Genomic DNA, 15,479 nt, shown 5'->3' with positions numbered 1-15,479 from the left:
GAATCAATGTAAAATAGTTGTTACTTGTTCACTTTGATATCCCATGTCAGTAGGGTTAATGTTTGAATCTATGTAAAATGGTTATAACTTGTTCACTTTTATATCCCATGTCAGTAGGGTTAAAGTCTGAATCTACATAAAATGGTTGTAACTTGTTGACTTTGATATCCCATGTCAGTAGGGTTAAAGTCTGAATCTACATAAAATGGTTGTAACTTGTTGACTTTGATGTCCCATGTCAGTAGGGTTAAAGAGACACAACACTGCTTCTTAATCACATATACATTGTTTTCTATGCTCTGTTACTTTAAAACTATAAAACAAAATTAACACTTACTTGCAGTATTCAACACTGGTGTTGGTTTCAGAAACTATATTCATATCAACAGAAAAGTCACTGACATTGAAATCTGACAGAGTAAAGTTCAGAAATCCATTCAGTGATCCATCTGATGAAATAAAAACTGAATAGAATATTTGGTCAATAAAACTAGAAGTAAAGGCGATGATCAATGCCTGAAAAGTAAGAATATAGAATTGATAGTTCAGAAAATACCATACTGTAACATTAATTAGTTTGATAGTGTAGGAACAAACCTTATTAAGTGTTTCACATCATTAACTAAATTTGACAATGTAGAAAACAATATTCACATATGTAAATGTCATAGTACACGGTTAACTAGATTTGACATTGTAGATAATAATAAAATTCAGTGTGTTCAAAGCCTATTACATCAACTTTATGAATTAATTAATGTAAATTTGTTTTCTAGTGTTATTAAACTATTTAATTCTAAAATGTAATAGGACTACATTGCTCTGTAGAGGAATTACGAAGGTTAAAATGATTTTTTGTTATTTCTACAAACGTTAATATGTTCTGTACTATCAACAACTTTTACTTAGTTATGACAGTAGCAATTAATATTGCACTGAAAACGTGACTGAATAGTCCCATAATTATTTTTTTTAATTCTATCATTAAAATATTAATGACATTGACAGTCAACTTATTAACACTCAATCTCTTCTAAAAGTCGTTCAATATCCAGGAAAATACAGTCCCACATAAAACATTTAGAACAATGTAAAAGAATCAGATTTGAAGCTACTTTTAAGGAACTTTTGAAGGTAAATGACAGGGAAAACATCAAAATGTTATTAATCTTTGTATTTAGTACAACAGAAACTCACTGGAAGTGCTTGAGTTCAGCAAACTGTTCATATTTTGCATTTTTCTTTTGCTTTAATAACTGTAGACAGTCTTTAAGGCATTCTTGTAATACACTAAATAAATGTTCTTTGGAACTTTACTCTAAATGTCTATAATGCACTCCCATACAATTTCTCTGGAAGTAACTTTTCATTTGTCAAGCTTTTGATTTATAAAATCCCAGATCTGCTTAACTAGGTTGAGATCAGGGCTCTGTGGGACCATTGCATCATTTGAATGACATCAGCAGTTTCTTTCTTAGCTAAGTAATTTCTACTTAGCTTTAATTTCTACGTACTTCTTGGTAGTAAAATCTTTTACCAAATCACTGGGTATATCATGATGTGTCAGTATCTGGTTGTACTCGTGCTTGTCCATTATTACATCTATTTTATAATATTTCCTATCACCTCAGCAGAAAAACACCCATAAACCATTACACTGTCTCCTCTTATGCTTCACTGTAGGTGCTATGCATCGAGATAAGTATCATTCTTCTGCTGGAAGTACAACCTAGACTTTGAACGAAATATTTCAAACTTGGACTCGTCCATCCATAACACCCTTTTCCAATCATCAAAAGTCCAGTTTTTGCACTTGTTAGCAAATTTTAGTCTCTTTATAATAACTGGGAGATAAAAGTAAAGATATTTTAAATGCTACAGAACCAAATATTCTATTTTCATTGGGCCTTCTTGATACTGTAGATCTGGTTCATTCAATTGCCAACAGGGATCAATGAAACATCACCACAGTGTTGAAATGTACATACTCTAATGACATAGAAGAATTAGCCCTAACATGGAAAGATTATCAAAAGTTAATATATTCCCCATCTGAAAAGTATTTCAAACAACACTTACAACTACTGACAATATAGCTATTTATTGATCTTCAGGGTTTCCACTCTGCCCATCTAAGCATTGAACATGCATGCTCCAATATCTTATACCACACTTGAATGTCCTTCAGAAATTTTAATTTGCAAAATTCTCTACCAACTTCAATGCACCCTCTGTCTATAAAAGCACCTAATTCAGATAATATAATCACTTTTTTAAGACATAAGCCAACTCCTAATTGGGTGGTAGGGCAGAGAGTGTCAGTGCAGGTAGGTATTACTGTAGATAAATGAATAGAATAGAAAAATGTTAATTTCCAAAATATACATACCTCTGCTGACAAAATAGCAAAGATTCCACATTGAGAAGGTGGAGGGGCCAGTGCAGGTATGATATATAAAGAATGTATCGATATAGAACAGGATTGTATCAAGATAAATATGATATAAGAGTGGGGGAACCATACTACATCCAGAACAGGTACATGAACATCTGCTAGTCCTATCTGGATAGGTAAGTTACACAACTTGGGGTTGGAATTAAGGGGTCATGATACTAAATCCCAAACCAAATGAACAAGGAGTATTCTGCTTGCCCCTGGAATTGTGGAGGGGATATAGAACTTGTGCTCAACCAAAAACCTAGGATAGGACCACTTTGTGTGTAGAATTATGAGGAAATAGTGAACTTCCTTCCATGAACAACATATGAAATCAACACTGATGAAAAGAAAGGGTCATTCATGCACCAATCAGATGCAAAGTTTCAAATCTGAGCAGGAATTATGAGTAGGATCCCTCAGTGGCTGGTTCCACTTCTACTAACACCTGGAAAAAACACCTCTAGAGACATGAGTAGGAAGGTCCCCAACACTGCCCTCTTTTCCAAGAGTGGAGGAGCACACTCTCTCACACTGGAGGAAAAGCCTCTGCCCACCAACCCAGGGTCTATAAAGTGGGAATGGTAAGAACTAGGGGGTTAATATACACTGGGGAGTCCTGAGAAACAGTGCTCTGAAAATTGTGCATCAGGTGAATCAAGTTACCTACATTTTTAAAAGCAAACCAACTGAAAATCAGCAGGGGTGGGCAAGATTCCCATTAGATTTACTCACAATAGTCTAGAAATGATATTCCATTAGCTCATAGATGGACTTACAGAACACCTCTTTGGACAGAGCTTGTTGCAACCTGTAGTAATTATAGGGAAAGTGGTTGCTAGTGCAAAATTTAAAAAAAAAAAAAAGCATATCTCTGCCTCGGCAACACTTATCACAAAGTGGGATCCAGTGAAAAATAAAGTGACCTTAGAAATAAGAGAGTATATGATTTTGGAAAATACCTCTTGTTAAAGTCCAACAGATGTGGTCAAAATAGTGACAGAAGGTAACCAAAAACCACCCTCAGAAGAGGAAACTGGTGACAGACCATGTAAATAACGAGATGGAAAAGTGTTAGGAATGGTCCAAATAACAGCCTACATAATGTCTTCCCAAAGGCAATTTTACTAGGCAGCTAATAACACAGAGATACAAAGAATCTCGTGAGATGTGACATGCAAAAGATTCCTCTCCATGTAAATCAATCTGTGAAGTAACCTCATTAGTGTAATGGAAGATAAGTCACATGAAAAAGAAGATCCAAATAAATCAATAATCAGTTTCTAGTGCCTCAAACTGATTTAGTACAAGCCACATAACACTTAAGGGCCCTGACAGAACATAACAAAGAATTAGGATTGAAGTAGACATAAAAATGAGAAATGGATTGGTGTGAAGGATCATTCCCCTTTCATGGCTGTCAGAATCTTGGAAATAAAAGATCTATTGGGGTAAACAGGGCAAATGTAGAATGAAAACGAGTCCAATGCACAGAGATTGCAAACAACTCCAACCGTTGAAGACCCAATTGGGTCGAAACAAGTAATCTTTGATTAAATTCATCAATCCTAGAACACAACATGCTAAAACACTAATACAATGGGAATAAGCCCAGTAGAGAAGATCCAAGGTATACAAACAATGGTTTCAAGAATACATGCCTCCTTGACAAGAAATCTGAGATACTACTGTGGAATTGTCAGAATGTATCATGAAAAAGTTTCCCTCCAAGATAGACCTTGAACCACTGCCCAGTGGAATGCAAGGAGTTCGCAAACTCTGATATGGTGGGTAGACTCATCTCCTGTCCAAATACCGTGGAACTCCTGATCTTGAATATAAGTTCCCAATCCTTGAAGAGATGCATCTATAAACAGATGGATCTCAGGACAAGATGGTGGAATTGTTCCAATCTAATCACCTTTGCAATTGACAATTTTTTTTGAGTAATGAGACAGTATGATCCAAAGGATCAAAATGCATGATCCATTAACTGCATAGTGACCACTGAAGGGACCTCATATGTGCTATCTCAAAGGAATGAGACGCTTGAATGATTCCCAAATCCCCCCAAAAAATAAAACAATCCATACAGTTGGCGATGGAGACAGAAGTAAAAGCTTGATATGGGTTGGTTGAGTATGGCTTATGCGAGTATTGAAAAAAACATAGCTAGATAAATGAGATATTGCACTGATAACAAAATGGATTTCTTCTGTTTGATAACAAAGCCCATTTGTGGCTTCCGAAAACAGAATCTGAGTGTGTTGTTCTGCTAGTTGACTAAATGGAGCCAGAAGGAGCCAGTCATCTAAATAATGATATATGCACAGGCCTAAGGAATGTAGGTGATGAGAAAAAGCTTGAATAGCTGTGCAGAAGATAGAAAGTGCTGACAGAAGACCAGAAGCTAAAGCCATAAATTGTAACACCTGACCCTTGTGCACAAATATGAGAAACTTACAGGAAGATTCTGCTGTTGGAATTAAGTGTCAGTAACATCGAACTTGATCACCCAGAGCCCTGGTGCAAAGTGCCATAGTAGATTGAAAAACGATTTCATTGTAAAATGAGGAGGATCTAAACACTGGTTGAGCTGAGACAGAATAATAACTGGATGCCAGTCTCCTGTCTTCTTGGTTATACTGAATAAATAGAAATAAAATCTCGAAAGAATAGGACTGACCTTCTGTACTGCCCTTTTGACTAACAACTCTCTTATAGCCTGAGAATAAAGCTCCATTTATTGTGATTCTTTTGGAGGTGAAAAGCAAAAGATTGAGCAGATAATGGTGGATCCCTGGAGAAAGAACTTCAGATGCCCAGAAAGTGATGTAATCATGTTCCCCACACCCATGGAATGGTCACTAATGTTGTTGTTGTTAGTCTGCCAAAGCTGAAGAACCTCAAGAGAAAGGAATCTATTGTGGGAACCAATAGATGTGGGAAACATGTGGGATTGGGAAACAATAAAGGCTAATACTCCCAAATTTGTGCCAGATTCTGAAGAAAAGACGATAAAGAAGAATGTATATGGGCTGTATCAATTCATGATTTTAACTGAAACTCCAGTAAACAGCATGTAATGGAGAAAAGGAGCTTTACATAACTCCCAGAGAGCAGAAGATGGTAAATGAACCCTCTCTAACTAAGCATCTCTACTCAATAAATCCCCAGAGCAAACAAGCCAGGAAACCAAACAAAGAATTAAAAAAAACAATCTTATTGAGGCAGATATCAACAAAATCATCAACTCGTTCTCTGTATCTTAACTGCATATCTTTTAGTATGAATAGCAATATTAGAAAGAAGAAGAACCAAGTAGTCACTTGTTGTCCTTTCCACCAACCAGACTAGAGTAGAGTTAAATACAATTGGAGGGATCCCTAAAACTTCACAACCTCGAATAACCAACTAAAGGGGATGGAGAGAGTTGATCAAAATGATCCTTTGTTGAGGCCAACCTAGTAAAACAAGGAAACAGAAAAAGTTAGTGTAAATTCTCCTCAGCTAGTGCTAGATTATTTGCAACAGCTGTACAGAACCCCCTGGAACATTAACACAGGAATTCATACCCATTGGTCCATTTTCTTTGGTTTTTTTTGTAAACTAATTTATAAATATAAGTGAAGATGTAACTGTAAAAATGCCAATCATGTTCAAATTCACCATGTAAATTGTTAATAATTATAACATTTCTGTTTGTAGAAACCTGCACCAAATGCTTTATCAAGAAAGTGTGATTATGTTATCTCAATGAGGTGCTGCTTACATACAGTACCTAGATAAAGGGCACATTTAAGTTGGTGGAGAATTTTGCAAATCAGAATTTGTTGAGGGCATTTGAATGGAGTATAAAACCCCAGAGAAAGTGCATTCAGTGCTTGGATGGGTAATAAGTGAAAACCCTGAAGATAAAAAAAAGCTACATTGTCTACAGAGGTACATACATTTTGCAGTATTCTCTTATTCTAACACTTCTGCACAGTATTGTATACTAGCAAGTGGAAAAAGTTTGTTTTATTTACACAGATTCTGAAAGTATCTTGTTTAAGTTGATACACATGTGTGAAATATTCTTTTATCACCATAATCAATATATGCACTGTTACTATCAACCAATGTAAAAAAACAAGCAAGTGAAAACATTGTTTAATGTACAATGTATACTTACATTTGTGATAACAGAAAACTTTCCAAGGGAATCCAGAATTCTGTACCATATTCCTACCAAAATAAAATCAACCTATTAGGATAACTGGAATATATTTCAATAAGTTTACTGTCTAAACCTTTTTATTATTTTTTTGCTTACAGAACAATTCTCTTTCATTAATATTATATTTGTGTATAAAATGGGTGAATTATATACAAATATATCTCAGTTAAGTTATGAATTAAGACTTATCACTAAAGACTAACCAGAAGTTATTATTTAACTCTAATAATTCTTCTGTGTATATTTAGTGTAAAAAAATCAACGTTTGAAATAAAACAAACTTCAAAGTATGTGTATTACATTAATTAACTATCTGGGTAATTTGAATATCATAATGACAATGAAAATATCTGAAGTCTAGAATCAAAATATTTCTTACAAGTGATTGGTTCACACGACTGTCAAAGTGATTGTTATTATTTACTAATATCAATCCTCACTCAGTTAATGAGTGTTTGTTTGTCATAAAGAAGTTCTGTATCACTACATTATTGTCTATATTTTAAAAGATTCAGATTGTGATTGTCAATTTCTTCTAAACAGAATAAAAAGCTTACTGTATTCTCCACACAGTGCACTCACCGATGTTTTTAACTCTTTGTGCCACAGGTCGTCGGAAAAAAGTAATAAATTTCCTAGCATCGAGTCTAATTTCTACAATGTTGTTCAGTAAAGCAAACAATGGTGCCAGAGGAAATGCAGCCACAAAAATTGTGACAAATCCAAACTGCAACACTAGAGAAGGATAATATATTACAGAAACGTTTATTAACTAAACTGTACATTTAATGTATTAGGAAGTTTATTATGATTAATGGAACAAGACAGTTAAATATAGTCAAGTTACTGTAATTAATGGACTACAATAACTATAATACATATGGTGACTCCTGGAAGTATCAAACTTTTTAATATAGAATATCTTACCTAGCGAAGTTGATTCAGATCTGTAGGTGATTGAATAATAGATTTAATTTCTAGTTTGACATAAAAGTCAACACAGAAACATTAACATCAAAATCAAGTATCATATTAATAGTTTTTCATTTAAAGAGCAAACAATTACAGACATGGTCCTTTAAAATTGCTGTTCCAGATAATACTAATCATTCAGATGGTGTAACTGTTTTACAGATGTTTAAGAAATGTTTCTCTGTACGTTATAGTGTTCTCCAAAATATGAAACCTATAAAACAAAAAGATATTGTTTGATTTCCACTTTCCTAATAGCCATTTAGTTATTTTAAAGTAGTTAAAGTAGAATAACTTAATTTAAAGTCACTTGAGTTACATACAGACTAGGTCATAATTAAACGTTTAAACAAGTGTTCCACAGACATGGAAAAAATACTATTTTAACCTGTTAAAGTTTTTATGCAGAACATTCATATCTGTTATTTTAATTATTTTCACATTATTATTTTAGTTAAACTTAAACTTACCCATTTCAAGATATTCACCAAAAAGACCTGTTTGTTCTTGGTTTATTAAGTTGTAGTCACTCTCCCACTGAGTGGGTGCATGGTTTTCATGAACACACTCACCCTTTTTATGCACTGACCACTTCTTGTAAACCCGCAATAGCCATCTAGATAAATAAAAAAATATTTTTACCTAGTTTTAAAATATAAACAGTTCTTGTTTATGACATAAATGTATAAATAGTTTAATTTTACATACAATCCGACTTACTACATGTTTGACTGAACATTAATAACCAAGGAACCTTGAACACATCAAAATTACTTTCTGAAAAAAACACAGTTCTTAAGTCTCAAAACAAGCTGATTATCATACAAAAATGTTCTTAACATGAAATTATTACAATAAATGTCTATTTTAATTACAAAACTTACGGAACACCCATTTCCATCATAGCATTAACAGACTGCTTCCCTACCATAATTATAGCTAACTGTAAAGAGAGTTCCAACAAACACCCTCCTGTTCCACACTAAAAGGAAATGTAGAAAAACAGTTTCAAAATTACTGCAGCAATATCACTTTAAAAAATATCTCAGAAAGGACACAAGATTGAAAAGTACAATAAGATATAAGATAGCGAGGTAAAACACAAATAACTTGTCCAGGAACAAATGGTCTAAAAAAATGATGTTTCAAATCTAAAAATTTAAAGAATGTGTGTGACTAACATGAGAAAATTTGCAGACTGATTCTTCATAGCTTAAACAATGCTATTTTATTCCAGCCAGCATAAAGAGGAAGTGTACTCTGTATTTTTGTAGCACAAATTCATAGTTTCAGGTCCCAATATAAGTGCAAATGCACAATTTCTTACAGTTACTTTGTTTATTACCTTGTAAATCTGGTTGATTTCTATTACTATGTTAAGGAAATCATTGTCTAATCAGGATTCAGACTGAGCATATACAGATAGTTAGTGTAGGTTATAGGTAAATATTGTCTGTGTTAAATAGATTACATCAGGCAGTGCTGGTTAGTAAAATTATGTGGGAGTCCACATGCACATATTAAAATGGCATTCATATGTAGTTTATCAGTACAAGTAATAAGTAATTTATGTATGTCACTTTCTAATCAAATAAAAGTTTATATGTATATAAATAAATCATTATTACTGACCTCACATCTTATCTAAGCCTAGATCTCGGCTACTGTTAGTAGCAAAAAAAAAACAATGCAAGTGTCTTGATGACAATTAGACACAAAATATAATTTTCAGTATTCTTGATTGAGATATGAATGTTGGAGACATCTTCATGTCTAGTGTCATTTTTAAAATATAGTGACAATGTTTGTTACTTTCAGAAACCTAGAATTCTTATGAATGTGCCTGGGTGACACTATAAAAAAGAAACGTTAATTTCACACCCTACACACTAAAAACAAAATCAATGAAGTTTTAAATTTTTTTTTATAGACTCTGTACAAGTTAAAATTTTTAATACACCACCACTTTTAAAAGTTTGGTTAATTTTTAAATTTATTATTTAAATTATTCATAATATTCATCCATGTGCAGAAGTTAATTTAAGTTAATGGTTATTTTGGCCAACTGACCATTTTTGTACACCATCACAAAATGATGTGAGCTTTCAATATATTATATGAATATAACAACTTAAAAATGTAACTAGGTAATTAAAAGCCAATAAAAGCTTATTTTCCTGAGTTAATTAAAACTAAAATTACAATACAGTGCTACGAATAAATAGTGTACAAAAAAAGAAACGTTCTGAAACAACAGTTTTGCAACTGAACATTTTATATAATAAAAAAACTAACAATGTTATACATACTTCCTCTTGTCGATATCCAAAAAATGTATTGTAATGTCCTGGATACCCAACAAATCTGTTGAATAAAAAGAATGACCAATAATTTTTTGTTTGTTTATTTTGAATTTTGCACAAAACTACTCAAGGACTATCTGCACTAGCAGTGTAAGACTAGAGGGAAGGCAGTTAGTCATCACCACCCACCACCAACTCTTTTATCAATGAATAGTGGGATTGACCATCACAATATAATGCCCCCATGGCTGAAGGTGGAGCATGTTTGGTGCAGATTATGAGTTGAACGCCTTAACCCACCTGGCCATGCAAGGCCCTGACCAATAATAAGACAGACCTCTAATATGTGTCAACAAATGGAAAACATTGTTTATAAATAAGAAGTCATCTCAATATTCGCTTTCAACACATTATGTTGTCAGTCGAAAAAAACAAAAAAACAGACTGCTGAAACATAAGTGGCAACCAGTGCAGTTGACTGAGCAACTGCAGTGTTGCTTCAGAAAACATTACATCAAAACAATTTGTTACCAACAATCAACAGAGATTAATTTGTACTGAAACTGTGAAATAATTGCATGATGTGTCAAAATATAAAAATAGCTTTCTCTCAACCAATTGTTTGTGAGAAAACAAAATATTAGTATTCTGTATTGTATTTTGTAATCTTGGTTAACTAAAACAGAAAACAAGAAACTAACTTCCAAGCTGATACAGTTTGAATTACATGCTCTTGAACAGCTATAAAACAATATGAACATGAAGAACTCATTATAGAAAATGTCACACAGCATGAATAGTAAGAATAAAAATCCTTCAAGATCAAAGTAATTAAACATGGGGTGATTCATAATTCATATACTGGATGCAGTTTCTTGTTCCCTAACTGATTTTCCATAACCACAACTAGAATTCATGAAAATCTCCTGATTTTCAGAGTCTGAAAAGCATATTTTCCCCTGACTTTTCAGAAATTTCATGGCCTATACAAAGCCTTCATATTATCCTTTTCTTATTAGCTGATTAGGACAAGTATTTCAACAAATTATATTATCTAACTAACACATTAACTTTCTCACAGACATACTTGTAAATAAATAACTTTCCCACTACCTGCCACCAGGTTTATTTTTAGACACACACTTAAATACTTTATTATTTTCCTAAAACCTGCAAATTGTACATTTTGCAAAGATTGAAGGGAATACCTTTTTTTAAGGTGTTACAAGTTTTGGATTGCTTATGACAATGAAAAAGTTAATACAGATTCATACACACTTTACATAGATTTGAACTGTAATAGTGTATTTATATTAAAAATCAAAACCAAGAAATAGAAAGTAGAAAAGCAATAAACTCATAAAGGTAAAAGACAACAGTTTAGCATGTTGCTTCTACTGTAAAGCAGAAAATATGAACACATAAAGGTAAATACAACAGTTTTAGCATATTGCTTCAGTAATTTAAACATCTACTTCAACCTACACATACAAATATTAAAACATTTCTAAAACCATGTTACATGTGATTGTTAACTATGTTAACTATTTCTATCAACAGTGATAAGTTATTCTACAAAACAAGTTAAAACATTAGTTTTTATAACATTATGTATTATTAGCTGTGTTTTAGTATCATTATTTTGAGTATCTTTTCACTATGGATCTTTTTTTATTACTTTGTAAACTACTTAATTTCATATTTTAACTGAAGTTAACAAACTACTCACCTTCCTTTGAAAAATGCTATGTAAAAAATTGATGAATAGTAGTTCACAAACTGTAAAAGGAACATCTTCAGAGTCAAACTATTTTCATATTCTGTCTGAGTGCGATGCATTTCTATATAGAATATTTCAAAACAGTATTAACTGATTTACAAATAGAATATTAACACTTAGAAAAAGGTTAACATAAAGTAAATAAAAAATGTTTGTTTAACTGAACCTTAACACTAATGATATCCAATTAATAATACTATCAAACTGATCATTTAACACATTTCATGTCAGAGGTTTTTAGAGCTCTTAGATGAAACATTAAGTTCTATTCTTCTTCATTCTTCAGGTCAACCTTTTATATGTAAATACCTTATTCTCTGAAAGTGTATTATTTCTTATTTATGAAATGCATTATTTTCCTAAGTTCTGAACATGGAACTATGTAAGTCTGGAATCAGTCATGTGGTGAATTACAGCTACTTTTTGTAGCTTGACTGATGAAAGACATGTTTGCTGTTTCTTAAGACAGTTGCATTGAGTTTTTTCAACTTTTTTTGGAAGATACATAGAGCAGAGATATTTCCATACTCTGATGTGTTTTCCAAGATTGGCCAGTTACAGTGGATGTACTTTATACAATCACTTTTGGCACTATCAAAAATATTCATTCTGATCTTTGGGTACACCATTTAATATGTTTTGGGAAACTCAATATTGGGTAAAAAAGTTGCTGTTAACAAGACTATTTCACTTGCTAGTGATACACCTGAATTTTGAGACTGTCATTTTTAGCTACCTGGAATATCCAGCTAAACATCAGGAAACATGGACAGCACGACCTTTCTCTCAACTCCTTTCACCTACATGTTATTTTCACAATTTACATAACTTGACTTTATTTCATCTGTATGCCAAGATCCTCATTGTATTCTTATTTGTTCTGTTTTCATGTCAACATCAATGTGGCAGATGACACTGGAGCATGAGTTATGTTAAAATATGAAGATATGTATGTGATTGATAAGATGATTACAGTAAAAACAAGTTAAATATCACTGACAATAAGAAGTTGATTGGAAGTCACTGGAGAAATATAAAGAAAAAGAGAAGGGAAGTTGGTTGGCTGGCATTTTGTGGCACAAAGCTGCTAGGCTATCTGTGCCAAACAGCCCATAAAAAAATTAAAAGTAAAGTAATATTATTAAAATTCATAGAAAGGAATCATGATAAAACAAAACAAGTCCAATTTTTGAATTAAACACTTAAACAGCATTAAGAAGGCCAATAACTCTTAAAAAAACTAAAAACTTTTGTAATGTGGACAGTGTCACCATCATCAATGACACTGTCCAGCATCAGGGGTAAACCTGAGGGCAAAATATATCTAAAATGGTGACATCATTGAGTGTTGTAATGATGGCATGACAGTAAAATATGGACCATTGTGACTTGAGTGTCACACAGACCACACATTGGTGCATCAGTTACAGATAAAATAAAACAATGTGTTAAACAAACTGTGAACAATGCATAGTCTAGTTAGGACAACTTCTTCTTTCTGATCCTTACAGAAACAAGAAGGCCAAAGTCCAATAGAGGGTTTTACCTGGAAAAGCTTGTTTTCATGTTGCTCATTCTAAATCAACTGCCAACTGGCATGGAGATGAGCCTTGAATACAGGAGCATAGTCCATGTATGGAACAGGCAGAGCAGTGATAGTGCTAGAGCAGACAGACTTAGTTGTGGTGTCAATGATTTCATCCTGCGAATACCAACATGGCCTGGCATCCAGAAGAACTGGATAGAAGTAGATATTAAAGAGAAATGGGCCAGTCAGTTTTGAATACTGGCGAGAACAGGGTGAAGCAATTCCAGGGCCAGTAGAGTGCTAAGCAAGTCTGTATAAATAGTAAAATTCAAGTAATGCTTAACTTCTATGTGATTGAGGGCAAGAGAAATAGCTCAGACTTTGGCAGTGAACACAGAAACTGTAAAGGGGATTCTGTGTGCAACCACCTAACCATAACAAACCATGGCACAGCCCCCAGAGTCACCTGATTTCAAACTATCCATATAAATGGAAATGGAAAGATGGTTCAAAAGATGTTTGACAAACAGAAGGCGATACTTCCAATCAGAAGTATCCGCTTGTTTCAGATGACTCAAAGTAAGGTTACATTGAAAAGAATAATAAGCAATGGTGGGATGGGCTGATCAGTGGATACAGCAATGCCATCCAAGGACAGACCCAATTCATTCAACTGTTCCTGGAGAAGAAGGCTAAAAGGAACAATAGCAGATCATCTGTACTGAAAACATATGGCCCACTGAGAAGGGAAAACACAACCCTATGTGGTATGCTGTGGTAAGGATTGAATTAAAGACAGTTGCAAATGGCAGAGGTATAGAGGAGGTTCATGAGACCCTGTCTACAAACTCTGGACTGGGGAAGTGCAGAATGCCCCTGATGATGAACAGGGCCCAGCATCTTGAAGTTGAATGTCCTGGCAGAGCCACAGACTAGTGATCCATAGTTGAGTTTCAATCGAATAAGAGCATGATATCTCTTTAGCATAGAACATCGATTTACTTCCCATGAGATGGAAGAGAGAACACAGAGAATGTTCAGTGCCCTTGTACACTTGACTTGTAGCTGCTTAAGGTGTGGTATAAAGGTCAGCTTATGATCAAAGATAAGCCCCAAGAACTTTGTTTCAGGGACCACAGGTAGCACAATTTCACAGATACAGAGTTCAGGATCAGGGTGAATACTCTGTTGTTAGCATAAGTGCCTGCAAACGATTTTAGAGAGAGATAAGTTAAAACCGTTTGCTGTGATCTGCTTCAGTAAATGATTGAGGGCAGTCTGTGACTGACACTCAACATACCTCACGTTTGATGACTGACATCGTAGACATAGAGCCTGTTTGCAAAAGTAAGAGGGAGTTATTCAGTGATGGCATTAATCTTTATACTGAAAAATTTGACACTCAAAACACAGCCCTGAGGAGCTCCAAGTTCCTGTAGGAAAGAACAAGAAAGTGTCAAACCCACACAAACTTGGAATTGCCTGTCCATTAAAAATTGCAAAATGGCCATGCAGTCCATATAAGTGAAGATCTCACAAAATGCCATACCACCATGTAGTATCATACGCCTTTTCAAGGTCAAAGAATACTGACACAAGATGATGTTGTTTGAGAAAGACTTATCTGTTCAATATTTCAAGTCAAATCAGGTGATCTATGGTAAAGTGCCATCATTAGAACCCACACTTGATGGGCAAGAAAAGGTTGTTTGATTCAAGGAACCAAAGAAGATGAGCATTAACCATCCTCTCTATGATTTTAAAGAGACAGCTTATCAAAGCAACTGGATGGTAGTTTGAAGGAATCTTGGGGTCCTTCCCAAGCTTAGATCTAAAAAGGTAGGACATAAGCCTGGCACCAGGCATCAGGAAAAACATTCTCCTGGCAGATCCGGTTAAAAACAATCAGAAGAATAATAAAAGTAGCAGCAGATAGATGGTGCAGCATGTCATAGTGTACATCATCAGGTCCAACTGATGTACTGCAAGACTGGTGAAGAGCCAAGTTGAATTCCACCAGTGTAAAGGAGCGATTATAACGATAAAAATGATCACCTGAAAGAGGTGATCATTCTGCCTGAGTCTTGATGGCTAAGAAGGCAGTGAATGAAGCATAAGTGCTAGATACCCAGCAAAAGCTTTTGCCGAGAATATCAGAGAGCAAGATCGAAAGGGTGACAGAATCATACTACCCACTGACCTTCCAAATCTTGTCCCATATGACTTTGAAGCTGGTAATT

General features: G+C 34.0%; 2 protein-coding genes across 4 annotated transcripts in view; one reads left to right on the top strand and one right to left on the bottom strand.

Annotated features, from left to right (window-relative positions):
* LOC143244029 (uncharacterized) overlaps positions 1-7,402 on the top strand; it is a 156,838-nt gene extending 149,436 nt beyond the window's left edge. Inside the window, exon 2 of the mRNA XM_076487995.1 lies at positions 7,266-7,402. Coding sequence (XP_076344110.1) covers positions 7,266-7,283 — 18 coding nt within the window. The 3' untranslated portion in view covers positions 7,284-7,402. The remainder of the gene's footprint in view (positions 1-7,265) is intronic.
* LOC143244026 (anoctamin-2-like) overlaps positions 1-15,479 on the bottom strand; it is a 65,933-nt gene that overhangs the window by 12,369 nt on the left and 38,085 nt on the right. For all 3 annotated transcript variants that reach the window (XM_076487984.1, XM_076487985.1, XM_076487983.1), the window contains 7 exons: positions 11,661-11,772; positions 9,938-9,992; positions 8,513-8,610; positions 8,099-8,244; positions 7,239-7,391; positions 6,612-6,664; positions 338-516 (listed from right to left, as the gene is read on the bottom strand). In XM_076487984.1, the coding sequence (XP_076344099.1) occupies positions 338-516; positions 6,612-6,664; positions 7,239-7,391; positions 8,099-8,244; positions 8,513-8,610; positions 9,938-9,992; positions 11,661-11,772 (796 nt within the window). The remainder of the gene's footprint in view (positions 1-337; positions 517-6,611; positions 6,665-7,238; positions 7,392-8,098; positions 8,245-8,512; positions 8,611-9,937; positions 9,993-11,660; positions 11,773-15,479) is intronic.

The sequence above is a fragment of the Tachypleus tridentatus genome, chromosome 2 (genome assembly GCF_004210375.1).
Source record: "Tachypleus tridentatus isolate NWPU-2018 chromosome 2, ASM421037v1, whole genome shotgun sequence".
NCBI classification, from domain to species: Eukaryota; Metazoa; Arthropoda; class Merostomata; order Xiphosura; family Limulidae; genus Tachypleus; species Tachypleus tridentatus.
Note: the sequence above shows the minus strand (reverse complement) of the source record. Positions and strands in the feature narration are given on the sequence as shown.